General features: G+C 36.5%; 1 protein-coding gene and 1 long non-coding RNA gene across 6 annotated transcripts in view; one reads left to right on the forward strand and one right to left on the reverse strand.

Annotated features, from left to right (window-relative positions):
• Positions 1-25,870, reverse strand: part of LOC310738697 — a 159,053-nt gene that overhangs the window by 27,283 nt on the left and 105,900 nt on the right. The window lies entirely within an intron of this gene.
• Positions 1-25,870, forward strand: part of kcnt1a (potassium sodium-activated channel subfamily T member 1a) — a 39,870-nt gene that overhangs the window by 3,217 nt on the left and 10,783 nt on the right. For all 5 annotated transcript variants that reach the window (XM_083563887.1, XM_083563890.1, XM_083563888.1 and 2 more), the window contains exons 3-21: positions 4,152-4,231; positions 4,606-4,708; positions 4,824-4,865; positions 5,024-5,072; positions 5,175-5,234; positions 8,571-8,645; positions 8,748-8,831; positions 14,283-14,377; positions 15,014-15,197; positions 15,618-15,782; positions 16,581-16,717; positions 17,277-17,340; positions 18,515-18,623; positions 19,105-19,213; positions 19,588-19,737; positions 19,870-20,105; positions 20,516-20,729; positions 21,199-21,304; positions 23,472-23,644. In XM_083563887.1, the coding sequence (XP_083420013.1) occupies positions 4,152-4,231; positions 4,606-4,708; positions 4,824-4,865; positions 5,024-5,072; positions 5,175-5,234; positions 8,571-8,645; positions 8,748-8,831; positions 14,283-14,377; positions 15,014-15,197; positions 15,618-15,782; positions 16,581-16,717; positions 17,277-17,340; positions 18,515-18,623; positions 19,105-19,213; positions 19,588-19,737; positions 19,870-20,105; positions 20,516-20,729; positions 21,199-21,304; positions 23,472-23,644 (2,235 nt within the window). The remainder of the gene's footprint in view (positions 1-4,151; positions 4,232-4,605; positions 4,709-4,823; positions 4,866-5,023; positions 5,073-5,174; positions 5,235-8,570; positions 8,646-8,747; positions 8,832-14,282; positions 14,378-15,013; positions 15,198-15,617; positions 15,783-16,580; positions 16,718-17,276; positions 17,341-18,514; positions 18,624-19,104; positions 19,214-19,587; positions 19,738-19,869; positions 20,106-20,515; positions 20,730-21,198; positions 21,305-23,471; positions 23,645-25,870) is intronic.

The following is a 25,870-nucleotide window of genomic DNA, read 5'->3' on the forward strand; positions in this document are numbered from 1 at the left end:
GATATACGCAAGTGGGTGACTGGACTATTCCACAATGTACCAAGTTCACAGGAGATTACAAAAGAATTGGATACTGGGCACAACTTGTAGTGATAAAAGCAGATGCATGTTGGTTTTCATGTCAGATGTAGAAGCACTCTGGTGACATTAGTTCCACTGGCAGAAACACTGGTAACCTCATTAGTGGTGCGGACCGATGAAGCGCTAATCCTTAACTACGCATTGTCTATAGCTCCAAATATAAGATACAATAATACAAGCTAGTGCACAAAGTGTATTTTATATATATATATATATATATATATATATATATATATATATATATATATATATATATATATATAAAAATATATATATACACCGTAATACTGGTTACATAATAACTCCTTTTCCTTAATGAGATACATGTGTATAATGTGTATAGAAATTCTATAGGCAGCAATAAAAGACATAACAGTGCAAAGCAAGTACTGGCTCAAACACCAACCAGGTAGGAGTCATATCTGTTACTATTGCTTAATCAGTTAAACGCAGTCTTTAAATAACTATCAAGTGTACCTCACATTTTGTTGGAACAAAAGTCTGCAGCCAAAGAGCTTCTTTGCAAAAAAAAAATAACTGAACATTTAAAGCAGCGGGTTACCCTTAGTTGCCTTGATCTACTGTCAAAAAGTAAATAGCTTTTTTTTACATGGATGCTTTGTCTGTTAAATGTCATTTGATGTGAGCTATGGCTACATCCTGGGTGGCACTACAAGGAGTGTCACTCCCACACATTTACAAAGCAGCAACATGGAGTGCACTGACTACATTATTTTGAACTCTTTTGACAAAAATAAATGTTCCTTTATTGCAACACATATGCATTGTGGTTATTTTGTGGGATTCTTTCTGCAATTTAAAATAAAATCAGCAATGTAAGAACTATCTGGGATTGTCTGGGAGGTGTACTCTTAGGATATGTTATGAACTCTTAAAAAAAAGAAAATATGATATGATCGATTTGATAGATTTTTTGTTTATATGTTTACATCAAACGGCAGAAAAAAACGTGATTTTGACTTGTTTGGTTGGTGTAGCACGTTGGTGCCATTTTGAGTATTTCAGATACTGCTAATCTCAAATTTTTACAACAATCAGTAGATTATACGTAGAATAGTGGAAAAAACAAAAACACAATAAACAAGAAGCTTGGGAATAACAAAAACGCCATGAACACCTTATATCTCATATGTAGCCTATCTTTTTTTATGTACCCTGGTTAATGCTTTGTGTATACTGAGATGTTCTTCTGCCCATCACAGTTGTAATGATTGATTATATAAGTTACTACCCTGTCCAGGTAGCCCATACCAGTCTTGCCATTTTACCCAGTCCTGTTATCCACAATGTAGCTCGTCCCACGCATAGAACTGTTGCTCACTCAATATTGGTTGTAGTTTTGCACCCGTTTTTTGTAATCCATAGAGAATAGAGATTGTACATATAAATCCAAGGAGATCAGCAGTTTCTGAATTACAGGTATTCTAATATCTATACCACAGTCAATCCCACAGCCAAAGCAACAGATTGATGAACATTACCTAAGCTCTTGACCTGTCTCTGTATGATTATGCCCATTGTGCTGCTGAAACATGACTGGCAGATTAAATAACTGCATGAATGTTATAGTTTTCAGGTGTTCTTAAGGAAGTGGACGGTGTGTGTGTGTGTGTGTCTGTGTGTTGGCGGTTGCTTTTTTTTTCTTGACAGAAATAGCCTAATGGAGACAGAAAACTTTCATCTCTGAAATTTCTTTCATTTTATCATGTGGTTTCTAAAAAGCAAGCGACACACACACACACACACACACACACACACACACACACACACACACACACACACACACACACACACACACACACACACACACACACACACCTCCACACACTTGCATAAACTGTTTTAGAGTGACAGTGTGCCATTCTCAAGTCCAACTGTATTAATGATCATTTTTGTCGAGTATGTGCCATGTTGCTGTGGCAACCACTGCGAACCATGGAATAAGTCAGGCAGAGATGGAAAGGGAGAAAGAGAGAAGCTGTGTTTTTATTCTCTATGGATTTTTGTCCATGAAGTAGGAAAGGTTTTTTTTTCTTTCAACTATTCACACACTTGTTCGCTGACTCTATGAAATGCTAGTCAATAAGCCCAGTGACAGCTCCTGCTGTTATGATCTCTCACACACACACACACACACACACACACACACACACACACACACACACACACACACACACACACACACACACACACACATATGTGTGCACATACCCGTGTGAAGCAGAGTGTGTGCATTTGTATGTGTGGGCGAGCTGTTCTGAAATCCTGCACTCCTGTGAGTCATTTGCTTCTTAGCATTGTTACAGAAAGATTTAATGGAGGTAAAGAGCACCATGCCATCCTGGGTTAATCCTTCTGCAGTCACACGGAGGCTCGAATCGTTTGGCAGTGACGCTACTCAGAGGGGTAGTGATGAGAAAAGTCAGAGCAATTTTAGTTCTACAATAAAGTAGGATTGCTGAGCAGGATTTAAAGTTTAATCCGTTGTTAGCCTGTCTAACTAAAGGTTTAAAATCAGCAACCCTCTCTGCAAGACGCCTGCAATTCGGTTATTTTGAGCTTGCATGGACATTTTCTTAAAAACAAAATAATCTTGATGTCCTAAATTGAAGTGGATCTCCATTGGTATTACAATCTAGAAATCTCAAAACCAGAAGTTACATCCAGGTGGCTTAGTGGATTCTGTGCACAACACATTCATCAAAGGCTAAGGCTGAAACGTGTTGAGTGGTGTATACAGGTAGTTGGATAAAGAGATGTGTTTTAATGACCCCATCATAACTTAAAAATATTGTCCAGACATGGCCTAGCCTACCCAGGAGTCTTGAGAATGGTGATCAGTATGGGGTGTTATACACAATAACAGTACATAATCACATTAAAAATTTATTACATAATTTAGGAAAATAGTACAATTTAATGTACTGTATTGTATAAGCTATACAGTATGTATGTGGCAGTGGGTGCATGGACAAGCATACGCTGCTATGTTTGCCTGCCACACGAAACATTAAATATTTGTAAAATTTTTGTCATATCACTGTCATCATTGTAAGATCAAAAATTATAATTTGAACCATCATACCTTAAGGAACATCTGTATTTTGTATTCTATATATCTGTATTCTTTGATGTGTTGTCCAAAAGTTTTAAACAAATGTGGACCTGACACAGTAATTTTGCGAATGGGTGAATTAGTCAAGGTTGAAATGTCTGAGCAGGGGTTGTGCAAAAATTTCCCCACTTTTCTAATCCCATATCTGGACACCTGGAAATAAGTAAAGCACAACATAGTTTATTGGTGATTTATTATTGCTCAGGGATTTGTGATGTACGGCAGCGGTTTGTGTCATTCCATGAATATTAGCTGCTGTAATAGATACTCCCAGCATGCCACTCATCATCTTTTCATACAATGAGAATGGTTAGCATGGCGAAATCACATTGTTTTCACCCTTTATTCAAAAGTATCTGTGCCTCTGGGGTTAATTGCCGGAAAGTGCATAACTGAGGCACTGTTTTGTAGTATCACCTGAGTTGGAAGAAATTCTACCTGCTGCAGATTTAATAAAATGCTTAAAAAAAATCATTATTAATATGATTGTCCATGATGATAGCCAACAGGAGGATAAATATTTGAAATCTTTATTATTTGTGCTCCAAATGGAGCCCCAGGCCTCTACAGGGGATTCCCCTTTTAAGGCCCAAATTCTGGCAGCTTTGGAGGTTTGAACAACATACATAAACTGTAATATACTAAATGTGCTGCCAGAAAATACACTAGAACATGTGTATAACATATCTCTAATTATAACTTAATAACATAAACAAATAATTTTATTTGGGAATAATGCTGTAATGATTTAATTTAGATTTTAGGATTAATAGGAAAGTCCAAAATATCCTTGAAAGAACAGGCGAGAATGAGGGTGATCAGGACTTTGGATTGATGATCAGTGGTGAATCAGATGTGTGTACACTGATTAAAAATATTTTTTAACATATCTTATCACATAAAAACATGCATTTTGTGCTGGGTGTCTTTGCAGGGTACATGTGGAGTTCTATGTGAACGAGAACACCTTTAAGGAGAGACTCAAACTATTCTTCATTAAAAACCAGCGCTCCAGTAAGTTGCCATTATATATGCTTGTTATAGCCTTGTGTAACCTGTATGTACGTGCACAATAACAAAACACTGCTAACCCCTAGATCCGGATTTGAGCCATACTTGATTTGAAGTATGGTTCCTAAAATGTAAACAGGCATTAGAAATAAGTCATAATGACCAGACTGTTAGCTTGAAGGGGTATGTTTTGTAATGATTGCCAGCTGCGCTGACTTTATACTGCTTGTTATATTCACAGGAAAATATTCCTTTGAGTCTGACTCTACATATTTACAAAATGTTTGACATGCTTTAGCCTTGATGGTAAGAGTCTCACTAGGATCTTGACACAGCCTTTCATCTGCACATCAATTGTGGACTGTTTGGTCATGCAGGTCTGCGCATCAGAATATTTAACTTCTGCTTGAAGGTTCTGACATGCGTGCTTTACATCATAAGAGTGATGACCGATAACCCAGCTCATCTCCGCAACACATGGTTAGAATGTGTGTGTGTGGTTTCACAAAATTACTCCATTTAAATTTAAGGCTCTTTTAAACATGTCCTAATAATAATAATATTTGTCTATCTCTGTCTGTCTGTTTCTTTCCAGTATGAAATGCACCAACACCTCTCAGAATGATGAGATCAACTGGTGAGGGGTGCTTTGCTTAATCACTCACATGAATCATACTAATCAAAATAGCAGTACATAAAAATGTATAATGTATGACATGCTTTCATTTTTTCACTCATTTCACTTTCTCTCCCTCAATCTCTCACTGGCTCTCTTGTTTTTCTTTCTTGTCTCAGGGAGCTAATCTTGTGGGTGGATAGAAAAATGCCTGTGTGGGCAATTCAGGTAAAATGGGCATTCTGCATGTCTAAGGTTGTGTAATAAATATGTATTTCAACTCATTATGTTTGATCTTTCCGCTCTATATTGTGGTGTTCCACTTGGTAGGTGATAGTGGCATCAATCAGCTTTCTGGAGGCCATGCTGCTCATGTACCTCAGCTACAAGGTAGATATTAGTTTGTGCCTGTGTGTGGGGGTGTGTGTGTGTGTGTGTGTGTGTGTGTGTGTGTGTGTGTGTGTGTGTGGTGTGTGTGTGTGTGTGTGTGTGTGTGTGTGTGTGGTTAGACATAGATATCAACTAAATCATTATAGTTGAATATAATTGATTGTATTATGAAAACAGGATGGGCAGTGATATAATGTCCATCTTCATTTGTAGTGTGTTTAATGAATCATGAGGTGGAATTAATTGAGCACACCAAAACTCTGAATTGGCGCATTTATGATTTGACAGGATGAGCAGAGCATACAATGGACACCCATTATTATTACGTTGTTCTCTGCAATGTGATATAATTCTCAAAGTCTGTGATCTCACACTGCTATCAAAGCACACACTACATTTTGCAAAATGTTGCAATTTCCATGAAAATGCAAAATGCATTACTACATTGCAACTACTTTCTTCTTTTTTGTCTTTTGTCTTTCTACATTGTTATAATCACCCTTTCTCCAGGTACCTCGTGTCTGAGAATTCTCCAGTTGAATACATTTAACAATCTCCAGTTTAATCATAGTTCTCACCTGTAATTCACTAATATTTTTTAGCTTCTATATTTTAATGTTTAGTATAAGTGTGTCTCAACAAACTCTTCAGCTCCTTTCACTGTGTATTATGTACACACGTTTTTTCATCGGATTGATTACACGCAGAAACACTGATTGCTTAATTTGTGGTGACATGGCTAATACCAAATCAGTCACTGGAAAACCCCAAACATATAAAGATTATTTTTATTGCATATTAATTAGTTTGCTTAATCACATTTATTTAGTTTCTAGCTTTTGCTATGTTATATTTTTTGTTCATCATTGTCAGGATTATATACAAATACTAGGTTTCCCATAAGCCATTGCACCTCACCCCACGTCACTTGTTTTATGTTCACCAATAATTAGCACGTGCATTAAAACATACACCTATCGGCACCTTTTTTCTCTCGTTTATATTTTCATGTTGTTTTTGATCACATTCAGGTCAGATATTAAGCTCATGTTCATGTTTTTTTAATGTTTCGTTTCATGTGTTTAGTGTGATGTTTTGGTTTCCACTTTGTTCATAAATTTTCACATTTGCTTCAAATATAAATTTGTTGTAAACTTTGATTTGCATATGTCAGAATGTATTACATAATATAGACAACACCATTTTTTTCAAGCTGAAAGGTTTTAGAAAATATGACAATTTCCTGTAAAAGAACATAGTGAGCATCAGTGCTACCTCACCTTTTCTGTTGCATTGTTAAAATTTGTGATTAAGACACCTTTAAAATGACCGACTCCCTAATCACTGTCTAGTGAACTAGGGAGCTTATTGAGATGCATACTTTTTCTCAGCTAAGTCTGCTAAGTAATTCCTGCTTTAGTTTAGATTCACCAACTCACTTTGATGCTTTATTTCCTTTTATTACATTTGCTTAATTTTTTTCATGATGTGTTTTTTGCCCATTTTAGATAATGGCATTTGACACAGATTTTGTAAATCTTTTTGTATTAAAAGCTCTTTTTAACTGTGTGCATCTCCAGTCCTCTGTCACTGTGTGGTGCATACAATCAAAATGATAGACCTGTAACCTTTTAATTAAACAATGCATCCAGCTTGAGTTTGTCAGATTCACTAAATATAAAACATGCTCATCAGAGTTCAAGTGTACATTCCACTGAGATATATTTGTCTTCAGTTACGGTATCTAAAGATTTTAGAATAAGAATTACACCTGGTGGAAACAATACATTAGGATCATCTCTGACATGCATTTGCTTGAATGTCTCTACAAGTTTCCTCCACTGCCTGTAGAAATGTAACTCTGTGATACCGGATGCTGGATGAGAGGAACTCATTCAGAAATGAATACTATATATAAAAAAAACACCATTTGTAAACATGGCTGCAAAAACTCATGCATCAGTGATTGTGAAATTGTAGATTTTCACAAACCATGACAAAGTGCCACACTAAATGTTGGGTGCCTCCTTGATCCAGATTGCCTTTTTGTGTGCTTTTCAAACTCAGCTGACAGAAATATAAGTTAATTTGAATGTAGAAAGAATGTTTTGAAGAGAAATTGCAGTTTGAACAGAAATGTTAATTTGAGTTCAGTTCCTGTTCATGTCTCACAGGAGTGGTGCATTCTGAGATTCTGTATTTTTTTTGAGAACTATGGTTGTAAGAGCAGGTCTTTGAGTTACCTTCATGTTAGCTGGAAGCAGTCTAGCCATTCTCTCAACAACAAAGCATTTCCTCCAAACACACCTGTCAGTCAAAAAACATTCGATTTTACAAAGTCTATGCAAGTGCTAGTCTATGCAAGTGCTATGCTAGTCAGATTTTGTGCATTAGTCTAGTGAACTGGATGATTACTTTTTTTTATTTTTTTTAATAAAATTGAACAGAACAATACTATTCTGCCTGAACAGACATGTCAAGTTCGCTAAGAGCTATTAGATGTGAAGAATGCTTTAATTACCATTGATAATGCAACACTATATACACAACAGTGAGGCAATTAAAAAACATCTCATATATTTATTCATCAATATAGACAAGTTATAATGAAGCTGGAAAATAACATTTGGCTAGAAGCTTGAATGATAAGCTCAATTACCATGGTCTGGGATTTAATAGCTACTCAGACAGAGCTGAATTGTAATTTTTTTATGTCTAATATAGATTGTCAATTCACTGTTTGTCCAAATTATTAAGCATTTTTCAGATTTGTAATCTTTGTGTGCTTCTTTTTGTTGCAAGATAGAAGTATGAGTGTTCCTTAGCAAAAAGCTTACAGCAGAACACTGGTATGCATGAGTCACTTGTGTTCATGACACATAAGAAGCAAACTCAGTGAAAAGAGTAGGCTTACTGCTGACACTGAGAACAAACTCCAAAAAGTTGTTCAGTGACCGTTAAGTACCAAACCAAATCAGCTAAAACAATCATACCCTGTAGCAACTGCAACTGTGTTACAGTAAGCTGTACTATTTATAGTCAAGTGCACTACATCTGGTGTATATTGCGAGGTAAAGCAATTTACAGAATAATGTTTTTGCAAAACAAAGCCCAAACATCATAATATCCATCAAAGGCCATATTGCATATGCTTATTCAATTTTACCTCAAGATTAATTAACCAGTAACACCCACAATATCCAGATGATAATAGCTTGTCAAATGCAATGACTATGTATAACAAATCATCATTTTAGCTATGAAACCATGTTGAAGCTTTAATGGTGAGATACTGATGGTCAGTATAGTATTTTGTGTCTGTTTTTGTGTTCTTAGGGTAACATCTGGGAGCAAATATTCCAGGTGGCATTTCTACTAGAAATGTTAAATACAGTCCCCTTCATAATAACGGTAACCAGCTTTGATATTTACAGCTGTCTTAGAGATGAAAATACATCATGATCTTTATGGACCATGCAAACCTCCATGACATGCTCTGGTCTCTGTTTGCAGATCTTCTGGCCAACTTTGAGGAACCTCTTTATCCCTGTCTTTCTCAACTGCTGGCTGGCCAAGCATGCTCTGGAGAACATGATTGTAAGTGTGTGTGCATTATTAATATATTGTTCTTCACTAGAAGAGTTTTCGAAATAGGGATTTAAGCCATTATCTAGAGAAACTTACAGACATGCTTTGTAGTGTATATGAAAAGCATATAATCATGCTCACTCAGGCTAATCAGGGATGAATAAAATAATTAAGCTTAAAACCCCTTTAAGTTGGAGGTTAGTATTAAAATGTGTGTAGAGAGGAAACAGGTTGTTTAGTTGTCATTTAAACAGAGCCAAGGACAGTTTAGAAATTCTGGATAGGTTCATTCCACTAATTATTGTTCCAGGACAGAGAAGAGACCCTTAAGGGTCTTCCTTGACTTTTGTGGGATAGAGGGCCCAGCCAATCCAACACCAGGGAGTGTTGCACAGAGAGGTTATTTGCAGGCAAATCTCCTAATTTTAGATCTGATGCAGATAACCAGAAGCCAGTGGAGAAGCAATGGGATCATGAAGAAGAGCCTAGGGAGACCTTAGGATACCTCTTGGAGCAGCAGAAAGGGTCAGTGGCACAAAGGGCAGACATTGATAGTATCTGGATGACAAGAGCTTGAATCAGAATTAGAAAAAGTTTTATTGCCAAGGAACAGCAAATGGTTCAGCAACGAGCACTTTACAGTACTAGGAATTTGTCTTGGTCTCAGGTGCAAACATATACACAGATACGAAATGTGTACGCAGTTTTTATAACTATAATTAATTAAACTAAATTAAACAAATACTGTATACTACAGTTTAAACACCAGAGTGGCCTCTGTGGAAAGAAATCAGTCAGATACTCCTGATAGTAAAAAAGGAGAAACCCACATGCATCTGTCAGATTATCTGGATAGTTGGTTGTTCAGAATTACCTTGTGCTTGTATGAGGAGTCGGATGGTCTGATTTGAGAATTGTCCAGGGAAATCACAAAATATCAACATAGGGATGCATCACCAGTGATACATTACAGCTTAGTCTTACTGGGATTTATTTTCAGCCGATGAGCTGCCATCCATGACAAGAAGTCTGAGAAATTAATTTCTCATACCATCTGTCCATTGCTGAGTAAAATAGTTCTTAAACATTACCTAGAGTTTGTCACAGTCTGAGTGGCGAAAAAGGAGACTAGGGTAGAAAGCTTTCATTAGTAAGATAAATGAGAAAGGTATTGCAGTTATTGTAATTCCACTGAACGCTATTCGTCCACTGCAAATAATCCAAAACGCAACTGCACGACAAGTGTTCAACTTGCCCAAGTTCTCCCATACCACCCCACTTCTGCACTACCTCCACCGCCTTCCGGTAGCTGCACGTAACAGATTCAAAACACTGATGCTTGCCTACATAGCTAAAAATTGACCGGCACCCTCTTACCTCAGACACCTCATCACTGCACCATGCTGAATGAAATCCTCTAGCACTGTTCAACTGGTCCCACCTTCTTTTAGGGTGAGGGGTAAGTATACTTCAAGGTTCTTCTCTGTTTTGGCACCAAGGTGGTGGAATTAACTTTCCCTAGATGTCTGAACAGCGGGGTCCCTGGCTATCTTCAAGCGATGGGTGAAGACCTACCTCTCCCTTAAACACTCAAACTAACACTTTCCATGTTTGCCTTGTTTAAAAAATTCGAAAAAAAACAGGGTTGTAGGCTGATTTATCTTAAGTTTGTAATCTAGCATACCAGTGTAGATTATTTTATTGATAAAGCACTTTGGTACATTACTCTGGAAGGGCATCTGTTAAATGGTGCAAATGTAACTGTAAATTTAATTGAAGGCACCGAATCAAGGTGGCTTTCCATTCCACATTTTACCATCTGCAAAAAGATTTTTTTACAAAGTCATCATAAACTTTTAAGGCTGACTAGGCTAGACTGTCGATACTTGAATCTTAGGTTTATTATCCAGACAATGAAGCTTATGCCCCCTAATGTAAAGCTCTGTAGTAGTTTATTTACTCTTGTTTCTGTTGAATTGTTTGCTACAAGGTACCTTTGTTTGTTGAGGAAATACATGAAATGGAAGAAGTCATATATGTGGCGTTGTGTTAATTGGGGTGCCCAGGCAAATGTTCAGCAGGAGATATGTTGATCACAGCATGTGGAGTTGGTAGGTATGTGTTTAGAAACTCGCTTACTCCCAAATAGCTTGTACACAATGGATTCTACTTTCAGTGTTGGCTATTTGTAGGAAATTCTTGAACGGTGTTAGTACAAAAACGCTTGTAGATAGTAGACATAACCTTTTTTTTATATTACCCTGACTATCTACTATAAAAAACAATAAATGTCACAGCAAACAGTGAATGTTAACTGGCAGTCACCTGCAACATTGTGTAGAGGTTCCATCAGATCAATTTCTATTTTCTTACAGGCAGCATTTGTGGAAACAGAATTAAATAGGGCACGGATTATATACTAAATCAATGTGGTGAATGATTTAATTGAATCTTTTACCTGGGAATTTGTTCAAGGCTATTTTTGCTATTTAAATATGCTTGTTCTTGCTTTGAAACAAAATATATTCCATCAAAACTTCTTGCAGACATTTTCATTTACAATCAAGACTGTGTGCCTCAAATGCTAAATTTTTACAAAATGTTTTTGCTAAATATGCATTGTGGTTAATTGTGACTTAAATCAATTATAAAGAAAAGGCTGGGCTGGTAGTAATTGTAACTGAAATTATTTAATTAAATAGTTTCTGCAGTGTAGCATAGTTGAGATTTAGTAACTTTAAATACCATATATACCATCACTGCACACCTCAACATTGTTTATCTGTAATAAATGGACATTCGGTGCAACCCAGATGAGGATGGGTTTCCTTTTGAGTCTGGTTCCTCTCAAGGTTTCTTCCTTATGACATCTCTGGGAGTTTTTCCTTGCTACAGTCGCCACTGGCTTGCTCATCAGAGACGAACTTACACTTATAAAGAACATCTTTTTCATTCTTTATTACCACATTATCTGTGCAAATCTGCTTTGAGACAATGTTTATTGTTAAAAGCGTTATACAAATAACATCAATTGAATTAAAAATGTTATATATTCAGGCCATGAAAGGACTACAGAGTGTGCATCATAAAAGGAAGAACCTGCATCACAGTATTATCTCATCTTAATTTAGCTGTAAATCAGAAGCAGAAATTACATGGGAGCAAAGTTTTTTCCCCAAAGATTTCTCTTTGATTCATTTTAACCACTAACGTGCATTCAATAAAATCCATATGTGTGAGGTATGTGTCTGAATCGTCTGAATAGGATTTAATATAAAATTCCTTCAGATTAAAGTCTCTTCAGCATGTATGACACAGAGTCACACACAGCAAGAAGTATGCTTCAAGATACAAAAATCCCTTTAAAAAAATGCTTCCAGATAATGTCCAAACATACACGGAATCTTACTGTGTTTTAGAGATGACTAGAGATGACTAGCAGGCCATTGAATATGTTTCATTTAAAACCATGTAATCCATATTTTTATGAATATATATGAACTCTAAAACTATGCGAGATATATATCAGTTACTTTTATTGTCCACAAATTTGTCTTTACACTACAGTATAAACAAAGGGAATACAACAACCTGTAATAATAAAAAAAACAAAAAACAACACACACCATGGAAAACTCACAATGTACATGCTGTATATTTAAACATGAAGAATCCTCTATGATAAGCAGTGATTTTAATGTTACTTTAAATATATCATATTTTAGCAGCCTCTATGTCCGTGACACCACTGTAAACAATTTTGCTTTATTTTTAATGCATACGTTTATACACCACAATCATCTTGAATAACTTAATACACTACAAGATGCTTGTAAATCATTTCTAAAATATATTAACATACTAAAATGTTTACATTTCTAAATAAGAGGCCGTCTCTACATCAACCATTTAAAAATAATCTATATTCATAACAAAACTGAGATGGATATGTATTATTTTTTGTTTTATCTAAAATATTTAAAACTGCTGATTAAACACATTGTTGGGCTGGAAGAACTTAGCCACGAAACTGAAGGTATTTAAGAAGCGGGTTCAATTTTTACAAAACACAGAAAGTATACACAGTCACGTGAGTGTGTATATAATTACGATTGTTCAGGAGGGAGTGAGACCGGATCCGAGCGAACCGATGTAGTCCTTTGGACGGGAAGGTCCAACAGAACTCGGCTGATCCGTGGGGAAGAGAAAGTCCAACGTGGAGTAAGATCCACTCGTTGAGAGTCCAGGAAAATGCTCAATATAATCTGTAGAATAGAGGGGGATTGTCTGGGAAGGTGTGCCTTAAGTAGTGTGTGAGATGATGAGTGCCAGGTGCAGCTACTTAGTATGATGGTGAGATGCTGCGGCGTGTGGAGGCTCGAGTGAAGGTGTGGCAGGCGGTTCCCTGACACACATGCTTCACATTTGTAACTACTTGTAACTAAATTTCTTAGTTTTATCCAACTAGACTCAACTGGCATCAGTTCTAAAGTGGTATTACAATTTTATGTGATTGGAAAGTCATGAGTTCAAATCCAAGCACCACCAAGCTGGTTCTTGAGCAAGGCCCTTAACCCCCAACCGCACAGATAATTGTAAGTTGCTATTGATAAAGGCATCCACCAAACATGGTATGTAAATCTGCTTACTTACATTTACACAAAAAATTCCATTCAGAATTTTTTTAATTCATTTGTATGCATTGAAAATAATAATGGGGATAATGTTGATATTCCTATAAGTAAAATAGGTGTCTTTTTAACCCTTTATCATTAACAAACACTCTTCATGGGTAATTTTTTAATATTTATATATATTCTATTTTATGTACTGATTGGTTCCACAAAACACAACATAACTTCTCAGGCTGATTCTTATCACAATGCCTGCAGACAGTAACGAAAGCAGGCAGAATATAATTTTATCCTTATAATAATATTATTCATATAATTTTATATGAAAGGTCCATAGGGTGCCCCTTTTTGAATCCCATTTCTAGCTGCTCCCAGAGAAAGTTTGACTAATACTGCCCACTGTGTTACTGTGAACTGCCCACTGTGTCACTGTGAACTGAACTGTGACAAGTGCTTGCTGTGTGAAAGATTGCATTCTGGGTTGCATCCACTTCTACTCAGAGAGGTGGGAGTTAGGCAGGCCAGCTGACAGATCTGTCTCAATAAGGATATCTCAATAAGGAGTCTCACTGTAGATCGACTACACAAAATCAGCTTGCAAAAAACAGTTAACATTATACTTATATTATATTATTTAGCTATCTCAAGTTATATCAAGTTAAAGTGTTACATCCAAATTGTTTTGCATCCAAAGCTTTTCAGGGGTTCAGTGTTTGCTGGTTACATTGAGTTTAGATTATTAAGAATGATTTGCAAGTTTTAGAAACTCTTATTTACAGCGATTTTCACATTACATGATATTTTTTTAATAACGTTTGGATTTCAGAATGATTTACACCGAGCCATCCAGAGGACCCACTCTGCCATGTTTAACCAGGTTTTGATTCTTATCTGCACGCTGCTCTGCCTTGTATTCACTGGGTTAGTGTGTATTTCTTTCTGTATCAATAAACTGTAGCAACACAAAAACACTGAAAGAAACCCATGTAAACCCTTTAGGTTCTGTTTGGGTTAAAATGGTACAATACTGTGGCGTGGTAGTTTATAAGGTGTGCCCATGAGTTTAGCATCTTATATGTATATACCATTATTTCTGTGTCATCTTAGGAGACTTGAAATTTTCGCCCATTAATTACCTGGGACCAGTTAAGGTCCCAGATCAAATTAAGCAAGGAGCTTAGTTTACACAGTTCATGACCACGGCTATGGCAACCCGGCCTAAAGACTTATTCAAAAAATAATTTAAAATGAATTCTTGTTTATTTGCTTGAATATTTTGTATTATTAAGAAAAATTATTTTCAAAGTTTATGTCCAGGCCGCTTTGAACATAGAGTACCATTGTTATTAAAGTGCTATACTGAAATGTGGAGACACATGTAATTTGAAGAATAGGAAAAATTGTCTATTTTCATAAAGATTTATATTGTTAATGATCAGAAACTCAAATATGTTGTTAGTTTTTTCCTGTCTTTTGCTGCATGTTTTGTTTGGAATTTTATGGTAATTAAATGAAACGTTTCAGTTCAGTGGCCAAATGTACGTGTGTCTTTTTCAGCACGTGTGGGATACAGCATTTGGAGCGCGCTGGGAGAAACCGTCTCTCTCTATTTAACTCTCTTTATTTTTGCATTGTCACTTTTTCCACGGTGGGTTTTGGTGATGTGACACCTCAGATTTGGCCTTCACAGCTACTTGTGGTGGTAATGATCTGTGTGGCACTGGTGGTGCTTCCCCTACAGGTCAGGAGATGCACACACAACCGCGCACACACACACACACACACACACACACACACACACACACACACACACACACACACACACACACACACACACACACACACATATAGAAATACATACACCACTACTATGAGAAATAAACTGATATATAAAACTTAAATCCTTTCTGCCACTTTCACTTTTTAAATGTTATACATCTCATCTTCCTCTGTCTCTCTTAGTTTATTTTAAATAATAATTATTTACCTAAGCATAATTACATTAAGGTATTACCACCAGTGTTGCAGAAGCTACAATGTATTGTCATTGTGAGTGTTTTATGCCTAATGTTAGATATATTTATTGCTTTTCATCAACATTTTCCGGTTAAAAAATGTGCCTGTTATATTTCGCCTTATCACACCTTTTTGCCCGTTGCAGTTTGAAGAACTGATTTATCTATGGATGGAGAGGCAGAAGTCTGGTGGAAATTACAGCAGACATCGAGCACAGACAGAGAAACATGCTGTGCTCTGTGTCAGCTCCCTTAAAATCGATCTGCTCATGGACTTTCTCCATGAATTCTACGCCCACCCACACACGCAGGTAAGAAAGTTTCTTCTTAATTAAAACTCGCTACTGCTGTGGAATACATTTTTGTGGTTTTGTAATAAAATCATGCTACATCAATACATATTTTTAAGAAGACATAAAAAAATGCATTTGTTTCTCTCTCAACTCTCTCTTGCAGTGATTTGCAAATCTTATAAACTCATATGTTTAATGGGACGAAATGTTTAATTTTAAAGAAAAAAAAAAGATAATTTTGAACTTGATGGCTGCAACAAGTCTCAAAAATGTAGGGGCAGGCCCAAATTGTTGTTTCATTTGTATCTGACACAGGGTTTTAGCTGAACAAGAGTCTTGGGTCTTCTTTGCAATATTTTTCATTTCATGATGTACCAAATGTTTTTAAATGTAAAAGGTCTGGACACTCAGACTCTTCTTCTATGAAACCATATTGTTGTATCAGGTGTTTAGCATTGTCTTGTTGATATTTGCAAGGCCTTCCTTGAAAAGGCATCATCTGGATGGAACCATGAGCAGATTATTTTTTTCACCCACACTTTGGTAAATGTTAATCTTGGTTCCAGAAAGTTTGTGGCTCATTCTGTATTTCTTTCCAATCTGGACTTCCTATTCTTAGTGTAGATGAGTGTTTTGCATCATGTAGTTTGGCCTCTATATTACTGCTCTCCGGTTTCTTTGCACTTTTTTCCTTCCTTCATACCTTCAAATGTTTCTATTATTAACTGCTGTTGTTTTCCTTTGCCAACTTGGCTGATTGTCTGGTTTTAAATCTGGTACACCAGAGATTTATATTCCATGATTCTGTGTGTGTAGGATTATTATGTGGTGATCCTTTGTCCATGTGAGGCTGACAGCCAAGTTAGAAGAGTTCTGCAGATTCCAATTTGGTCTCAGAGAGTCATATACTTGCAAGGTTCCGCCCTAAAAAACCAGGACCTCCTTCGAGCCAAGTGAGTGACAGCTGCATTAGCTAATTACAGTACCACGTAACATGCCATTATGTTCCTAGGCTGAAAAAGACAGGTTCTATAAATGACCTTTTCAGGGTTTTTTTTAATATTCTACACTTTCCTACATGGGTTCTGCTTGCAACCTTTTTTAAGTTAATGCTCAACTGTCTGGTTCTTTATCCCCTGTTTCTGCGTTTCCTCTCTCCAATTTCCACTCTCCATTTCTCATACCTATATTTGTTCTTTCTCTCGTTCTTCTGTTTCCATGGTGTTGAGTTTTTAGAGCCATGAAATGTTAATAACAGTGAAGAGTTTTTAGCATCCGAGGCCATTCTGTATAATAGACATTTCAGTGTGCGTGTTTGTGTATATGTGTGTGTGTGTTTGTCCACCTGTACATTGTGAGTTTGTCACTGATTCAGAGATGGTGACTGCAATTTTGCCCCCTTGATGTGTCATTTCTAACCCTGAGTAGGTGATTTTCTGTGGCCTTCTGTGTTTATATGCCTGTGATTGTTTTGTTGTGTTTGACGTGTGCTTTTCCTGTTTTCTGTGGTAGGATGGATGATGCGGAGGCCTGCTTTATCCTGAGCAGCAGGAATGAAGCAGATCGAATGGCTGCAGTAAGAACAAATCAGTGCTCAAGCGGTCATGTCTTGATTAATTTGAGACAGATATTTATTTTAAAAATTATATAAACATTATATATATATATATATATATATATATATATATATATATATATATATATATATATATATATATATATATATATATATATATATATTAGGGCTGTAATTAATAATTTAATAATAATTTTTTTTTAATCGATTAATCCAACTTTTTTTTATAAATCGGATAAAAATATACTTATTAAATGAGATGTTTTGCTTATTATAACTATATAAAACCCAAACAGTTTACACAAAAGCACTTCATTAAACTATACCATTTTTACATGATGAGAATTATACAGTTTTTTGCTTACCGTGCTGATGTTTCTTCTTTATGTGTGACACCAGTGTGCTTTCTTTTTGTGTGCTCGTGCATCACTGTGGTACTTCCATGCTACACAAACTCCTCTTTACATAACTACCAGGTACAGTTTTATTTGTTGCATTTAAAATAAAATGCTCCCATGCCTTGGATGACTTGGGATGCACATTTTTCATGCTGCCGGTTGACCCTGTACTGTCCATCATTTTCGCATGCAGCTGTGTTATGTTACTGTCATGCTAACCCATAACTTGAGCAGCCCAAATAATTGATAACAGCATTCGTTGAAAATGTATTTCATTATCGATTATTTTATATCGATATTTTATCGATTAGTTGTTGCAGTCCTAATTTATATGCCATATTGTTAATGAATTATTTATCAATTTGATATTGCTTATACTTATTGTTCAATTCACTTGTATTAATAACAATAGCAATGAAAAGACCCTTGAAAAAACTGACTATGTTTCATTACAGCATTCATTGTAAAACTCACTAAAAGAAATTATAGCTATCAATTATAATTATATCTATTAAGAAGCTTATTTTGATAAGTAAAAAAACTTATTTTTGGCTGAATGTTGCAGTGATGATTAAGCATAATGTAATAATCGAGTCAGTATTAGGAGTTAGCCATGTGTGTTTGAAGTCAATACATATTATATAGTATTACAGTATTTTTATATATGGCAGAGCAAGAGAAATAAAGCAAAATGTTTTAAATAGGATTTTTTAGATTTGTCCAGAACAGTAGTAAAACGCTAACCCTGCATGTATGTGGTTAATTTACATTATCAGGATCATCAAACTATACTAAGAGCCTGGGCAGTAAAGGATTTTGCCCCAAACTGCCCCCTCTATGTCCAGATCCTTAAACCTGAAAACAAGTTCCATGTCAAATTTGCAGGTAAGTATTGTAATTCAATGCTAATTTAAATGCTTCCTTGCTCACGTCTTTGCAATTTCCAATTGATTAACTCCTTGTCACTATCTTTAGAGTCTATGCTCGAAATGATTAAGCTTTCCATGCAATATAATGTAGCAAATTTAACTAAAGACCCAAAAAGCAAAACCTACCACTTTGTCTTTGATTATGTATGTAAATGCAAACAGGAGCAATTGAATTTGTGACATTGAATTAGTGAGTTATAATACTTTATACATGTACTTTAGACAATGTACTTTAGTTTGTTTATTCTAATAAATGTTTTAACAATAAGCACCAACTGTACTTCCTATCAAACTGTGTGTGAAAAATTATCACTCCCATGTTGTTAGTGTACATTGACCGGGCGTCATGAAGACAGTAATGCAATTTGAATTAGAAAAATTTTCCATAATTGTCTACCATTTTGTCTCTAAGTAGAGGGATGTGTTTCATGCTGTAGACCACGTGGTGTGTGAGGAGGAGTTTAAGTATGCGTTATTAGCCCTGAACTGCCTGTGTCCGGCCACGTCCACGCTCGTCACTTTGCTTGTCCACACATCCCGTGGACAGTAAGAAACCCTTTTCTTTTTTACACCTGTACACCTGTGCATTTATAAGAATAACCAATTACCCAATCATGTGGCACCATAGCAATGTATTATACAATGAAGATACAGTTCAAATGCATCAGTTAATGATTTTGTAAAATGTGAAATAGGGAAGAATGTAATCTTAGTGACTTAAAGGGTGGTTGTTGATTAGCTTGATTTATGCATTGTCTTGTTGATATGATTGTTTCTAAAACTGCATGAATGACTAGATGTACTCCTTTAAACTATATATTACTTTTCAATAAATAATTATTACATTGTTTTAAAATTCTTTACTACCGATTTATAAGCATGCAAACTTCATTGTAATAACCTGTTAATAATGTCTATAGGGAAGGTCAGCAGTCACCTGAGGAGTGGCAGAGAATGTACGGTCGCTGTTCTGGAAATGAAGTCTATCACATTCGACTCAGTGACAGCATGTTCTTCAGAGAGTTTGAGAACAAGAGTTTTACCTATGCTGCTTTCCATTCACATAAAAAGTGAGTACAGACACACATAGATCTTACCACAAAACCCACAACATTCCAGATATAAGAAAAATAACTAGGCACATACACTGGCACATGGTCAAGTGACTGTTGACCATTAAACAAATCTGAGTGTCTTTGTAGGTATGGTGTGTGCTTGATAGGGATTAAAAGAGAGGACAATAAAAGCATCCTGCTGAACCCTGGTCCCCGTCATCTCATGGCTGCTGGAGACACCTGCTACTACATCAACATCACTAAGGAGGAGAATTCTGCATTTACTGTCAGACAGGAAACACATCACAAGAAGAATCAGAGACACAGCAACATTCTGAACAGCCCGTCTGAGCTTCCTGTCCACAGCATCATTGCCAGCATGGGTATTATCCACAATAATATATATATAATTTTTGCATGAACCTGAATGATGTAAAAAGTGGCATATTGGTACAAAAAAGATATGAGAATTGAGATTGTAATCAAAAATTGTTCCGGTCTTTCTGGGACCTTTTCTATGATGGATTTCATAACAATATCATAACAATAAAGAATGGAGGCAAACAGGGATTAGAAATTCTTGTTTAAAGATTTTTGTAAATAAAAAAAAATTCAGAAAATTAAATGTAAAATTTGGATGCAATTATATTAGGAAACAAGCTAAAGAAAGAAAAACATTTTTATCTGACTTTTGTTTCATTTTAACTTTAAATTTAAAGCCTTTTCAGCTCTCTGTTCATTTTCAGTAGAGTGACACATCAAATGGAAAAACATGCCATTTTGTATCATCTAGGAACTGTTGCAATGGATTTTCAAAACACTAGCCCTACTGCAAACACAGCCAAACTGGCACCACCCTCAGAGAATGGACCAGAAGGTCGCCGAAGCAGCATTGCTCCTGTTCTGGAGATTGCAGACTCTGCCTCCTTACTACCATGTGACCTCCTCAGTGACCAATCAGAAGATGAAACTGCACACTCAGATGAGGATGTTCCTTCTGTCTCTGAGTATGTAGCTTTTTCCAGGGCATCCTGAGTTCAGGTTACTGTTTGTATTAAGTTTCACATGTTTTCCCAGCACCAGTGGAGGTTTTCTCTTGGTTTTTCCAGTTACCTTTCAGGCACACTAGATATGTGAAATCTAGCTATATTTGCTGCTACTGCTGGGTCCTTGAGCATGGACCTTAACACTCAGTTGCTCAGATGTGTATTGTAAATAACTGTAAATCACTGTGGCTTGTGCCAAATGCCTTAAATGTAAATGTGTCCAATCCAGATCTGTCTTATGGTTTCTAAAACCAATGAATAAATAAAAGTTATGACCATCTTTTATTTAGGGTATAAAATTACTGAGGGTGCTATTAAAATTGAATTTAATGTTGAATTAATGCCCCTTGAACTCATGCATTTACTACACAGCCAGTTTCAATGTACTTGTTTTTAAAAACTGTCACATACTTGTTTTTAATAACTGCAGGTGTGTAAAGGGTTATCCTCCTAATTCACCCTACATAGGCAGCTCACCAACACTGTGCCACCTGCTGATCAATAAATCTCCATTCTGCTGCTTGCGTCTAGACCAGGTTAGTTTTCTCTTTTTGATAAAACTCATTCCTGAATATCTACCTTGAAATGGGTGTAAACTCCAGTACTATTGCTGAATTAAATGTAATGTATAATGCAAGCTTCCACCTGTGATTTATAAGTGTCAGGGAACCACCGACCACGCCTTCCCTCAGCACCCAGCACGCTCGCAGCACCCAGCACGCTCTAACCACCTTCACCTGTTTCCCATTATCTCTCCCCCTAGTTAAAGCCCCTGTTCACACTCACTCACCGTCCGTTCTACAGTTCACTCTGGAGATCATTCCTAGACTACTCGTACAAAGATCTATACAGTAAAACCCCGTGTACAAGCAACCTATTGTACGAGCAAACGCGATACAAGCAAACTTGCTCACAAAATCTTACCCTGTTTCACGAGCAAATTTCGAAGGCACGAGCAAACCCACACTGCCAGTTCACCGTTTTCGGCGGAGGGTTGCATCAGTCGCTTAGCTAATGACGTATCACTCGGTCGCTCTTGTTGTTCAGAGCAGCAAAACTTTTTTTAGTTTTATATTTTTATTTCACTAGAAATCTTGAAAAATGTCTCCCAAGTAAATTAGTGATTGTGTTGTGAAAACGAAAGTTAATAGAAATACCATGGAAACCGAGGAGGTTACGACCGTGATGTGTGTCTCACCCTCGCAATCAACCACTACAACATGGGTAAGTGTTATGCGAGAAACAGAGGCGGAAGCCGAAGTCAAAGCAAACAAAGTTTATTTTGCAAAAACGCGTACTCGCAGTAACTGGGAAGTATTCCAGTGGTGCGCGGTGGGAGCGCGGTCCACTTAGTCCAGAACTGGATGAGAAGCAGTCTGTGTAATATCCAAAGGAGCGCGTAGGAGACGCGCGTCGCTGACCACAAGCACGGGAGAATCGTGACATGTACACGATAGTCAGGTGTGTGATTAGTAAGCCGGCGAGCAGCTCTGTGCGGGCGGGGCACGCACGGGAGAAGAATCAGGGAGCTCTCTGACAGTAAGTGTTAAATTATGTTTACATTATGGTAATTTGCGGTGTATTTGTTTGTTAAAATAGACTACAATTACTTTTTAAGTGCAGAAATAAGCGTTAGAATGAGATCTCGGAGCGGATTAAATCACTTTTACATTCATTCTCATGGGGAAAATCAGTTCGAACGTACGAGCAAATGGACCTACGAGCAATTTTCAAGAACAAATTATGCTCGTACAACGGGGTTCCACTGTACCCGTTTTCCGGTACTGTTACTTCCTGGCTTGTTTTTGTTCTAATAAAGACTATTAAATCTCGTTTATGGTACTTCAGGTTTCCTTCCCTTGATCACCGTGTGACAATAAGGTATCTGTTGACATTAGTAACATGGCTTAAGTACACCAGGAAGCCTTTTCATTTGAGGCCTTGTGGTGTCAAACAAGTATACTGAATGTTATATGCCCCATAACCAACAAGTTTCTTGCAAAATTTACAGTTTATTCGACAGAGAACATAAATCAGAATTACATGTTATATTTCTTAATATTTACATCTAAATGTAAGAAAAACATGAAAACTATGGTCAAATCACCCAATTTTTATGTAAATAAAAACATTTAAACAACTAGTCTTACTTGCAATAAATACTACTTGCAATTAATGTATCAAGCTGGTGACCTACTATCATTACCCAACTGTTGCATTCTTTATATTTGATGCTTTTCCAGACTTTTCCAAACTGCACATTCTTTCAGTTATTGTTTTTTTTTTTTTTTTTTTGTAGAAAATTTAATTCATTATGCTGCAACCATCATAAGTTACATTATCAGTTTTTACCCTTCTCTACCCTTCTCAATTACCCTTCTCTACCTTGCTTGACTGATGTGCCTGTATGCTTTGGATCATGATCAGATTCTTTCTATATACTTTGGCCTTTTCATCACTTTGGTAAAGGAATAATTTGGGTTCCATTTGTTCCATCTCTAAATTGTGCAATGGCTCTGATATGTTTTCCCTCTTTTCTCTGCTTCAAAATGGACAGCACATCACACCACACTGTCATTGATTATTTTCCTTTTAACAGCATGTGATGTGGAGGAATATAATTGTTCTTGTCCTTACTTAGTTTATCTGATTATAGAAATGTTATGTCTTGTTCTTATTTTATTTATTTTTTTACTATTTCAGGCATGTGAGCATGTCAGCTTTCAGGAAGCTAAAGCATATGGCTTCAAAAACAAGCTAATCATTGTGTCGGCTGAGACGGCTGGAAATGGCTTGTATAATTTCATTGTGCCTCTGAGAGCCTATTACAGACCCAGAAGAGAACTGAATCCAATCGTGCTGCTTCTTGACAACCTGTGTGTACTCACACACACTGTACATACACCTGCATCCACTTACACAATATGATCAAAAGTGTGTGAACACCTATTCATCACACCCATGTGTTCTTGTGATTGAACATCCCATTTCAGATTTAGTCCTCTTTTGCTGTTATAATACGGTCCACACTTCTGGAAAGGCTTTACACAACATTTTGGCGTGTGGCTCTGGGGATTTGCAAACAAATATAATGAGTAATTGTCAGTGAAGATATTTGTTTATGTGTATGTGCCTACTGAGTTAAGAACAGTGAAGAATATTCTGTGTGTGTGTGTGTGTGTGTGTGTGTGTGTGGGTGTGTGTATATGTGTGTTTTTATCTTGGTGTGGACCACATATTCCCAGATGGACAGGAATATCTGATAGTTTTGTGGGGACGTTGGACTTGTGTTATATATGAAAAACTGTTTGTTTATATTTGTGTGTGTGTGTGTAATTTGTCTCACACACATTCATACAGAGTACGACATGTGGTGAAATGCTTATTACGACTGTTCAACATGTGAATAGAAAAATTATATAAAAAAGAAAAGAGATAAAAAGAGAAATATTAAGTATAAAAGTATAATAAGTATAACGTGTTCATGTGCTGATATTGAAGTGACACTGAGGTGTGCTAGTCCAGTGTAAGTAAGTCCAGTAAGAGAAGTCCAGGTACTAGATGCTAGATTTATTCCTGGTTTAAACTCCGAATGGCCTGCGGTAGGAACCTCCTTTTAATTCTCTGTGTTTGCCTTGAAGGAGCGGAAGCACTTTCCTGAACGCAATGGAGAAAAGAGTCCATTGTTGCGCTGAGGTCTTTCACTATCTTCCTTGCCCTAGTCCGGCATTGCTTGCTGTAGATGTCCTGCAGGTCCGGAGGGCTTGCCTGCCCTGCAGGGTGCTGTTCCGGAACCAGAAAATTATTCTACTCGTCAGGACGCTCTCTATGATGCAGATGTAGAAAGTCCTTAGCACCTGAGAGGGTAGTTTAAAGTCCCTAATGCGTTTCTAATGGTACAGACGCTGCCGGGTCTTCCTACCAAGGTGTTGATGTGACAGGACCACGACAGGTCCTGCGTGATGTGAACACCTAGGTACCAGAAACGGTCCTCTCAATCCACAGTGGTCCCGTTGATCTTTAACTGTGGTCCCGTTGAGCTTTAGTTTATCTGATGTTTAGTTTATTTGATCTTTAACAAGTTTATGTGTTGTGTGTGTGTGTTAGTGTGGTTGTGTGGAGAAGGATTATCATCATTATCATCATCATTCTCACCATTAACTTCTACATCATCATGTTATATTTAAACCACACTTCACCTTAAAATATACTGAGAAAGAGAACGATAGAGAGAGCAAGCACGTTCAACATTTAAGTTGCATAAGTTCTCTAATTTAAAACAAAGCAAATATTTATCATGCATATCCTGTACATGAACAATGCATTTTTTCTAAGTAGAACAATGTGCAGGCTGATATCGCTAGAATTTTTGCCTTTATGAAAAATGTTTGTAATATTCTAGCTTGGCCCTAAGTATAATTTCATTGAAAAACTCTGATTTACTCAACCATTCAGCAGCACTTTCTAACAGCGTCTATCAAGAGAAAAGGGGAAAATAGTAGGTTATATTCCTTTTAAGCAATTGCCCTAATAATATATGGCATGTTTAGCACAAGCAGTGTGAGCTACTTCGACTGAAGGCATTTTTAGGATGATTTAGATTATTCGTTCAATTTAATACAAAATTAATATCAAGTGTTTGCAAACACACACAAAAAAAGAAAAGAAAACATATACTTTACATACATATACTTTACATATACAATATACTATATATCTTCAAGTATACCTAAAAACAGAAAATACACATTCATGCCTACATGTCTTATTTTTTTGTTTATGTTATATTTAAAATAGCTTTTCTATTTTCTATTCTGTTTAAATATCCTTGAGATCTGAGTCATCGAAAATGACTCCCACAGAAAACTGAATGATATAACCCGTAAAGAGAGTTTAGTTAAAACAGATGGTCAGTAAAACTCTCAAAAACGAAAGATTTTCTCTTCAGTTCTTCAAGAGGTTTTCTGTAGTCAAGTGGCATGTATTCAAGCTAGGTCATGGTACATTTGTCATCAGATTGTTATACAAGTCTATTAGAAATGCTTCAGCCCTCCTGAACTCTTTTGGCTCTTTTGCTATATAAATAAAACAGTTTTCTATAC

The sequence above is a fragment of the Silurus aristotelis genome (assembly GCF_946808225.1).
Source record: "Silurus aristotelis genome assembly, chromosome: 16".
In the NCBI taxonomy this organism is placed as follows: domain Eukaryota; kingdom Metazoa; phylum Chordata; class Actinopteri; order Siluriformes; family Siluridae; genus Silurus; species Silurus aristotelis.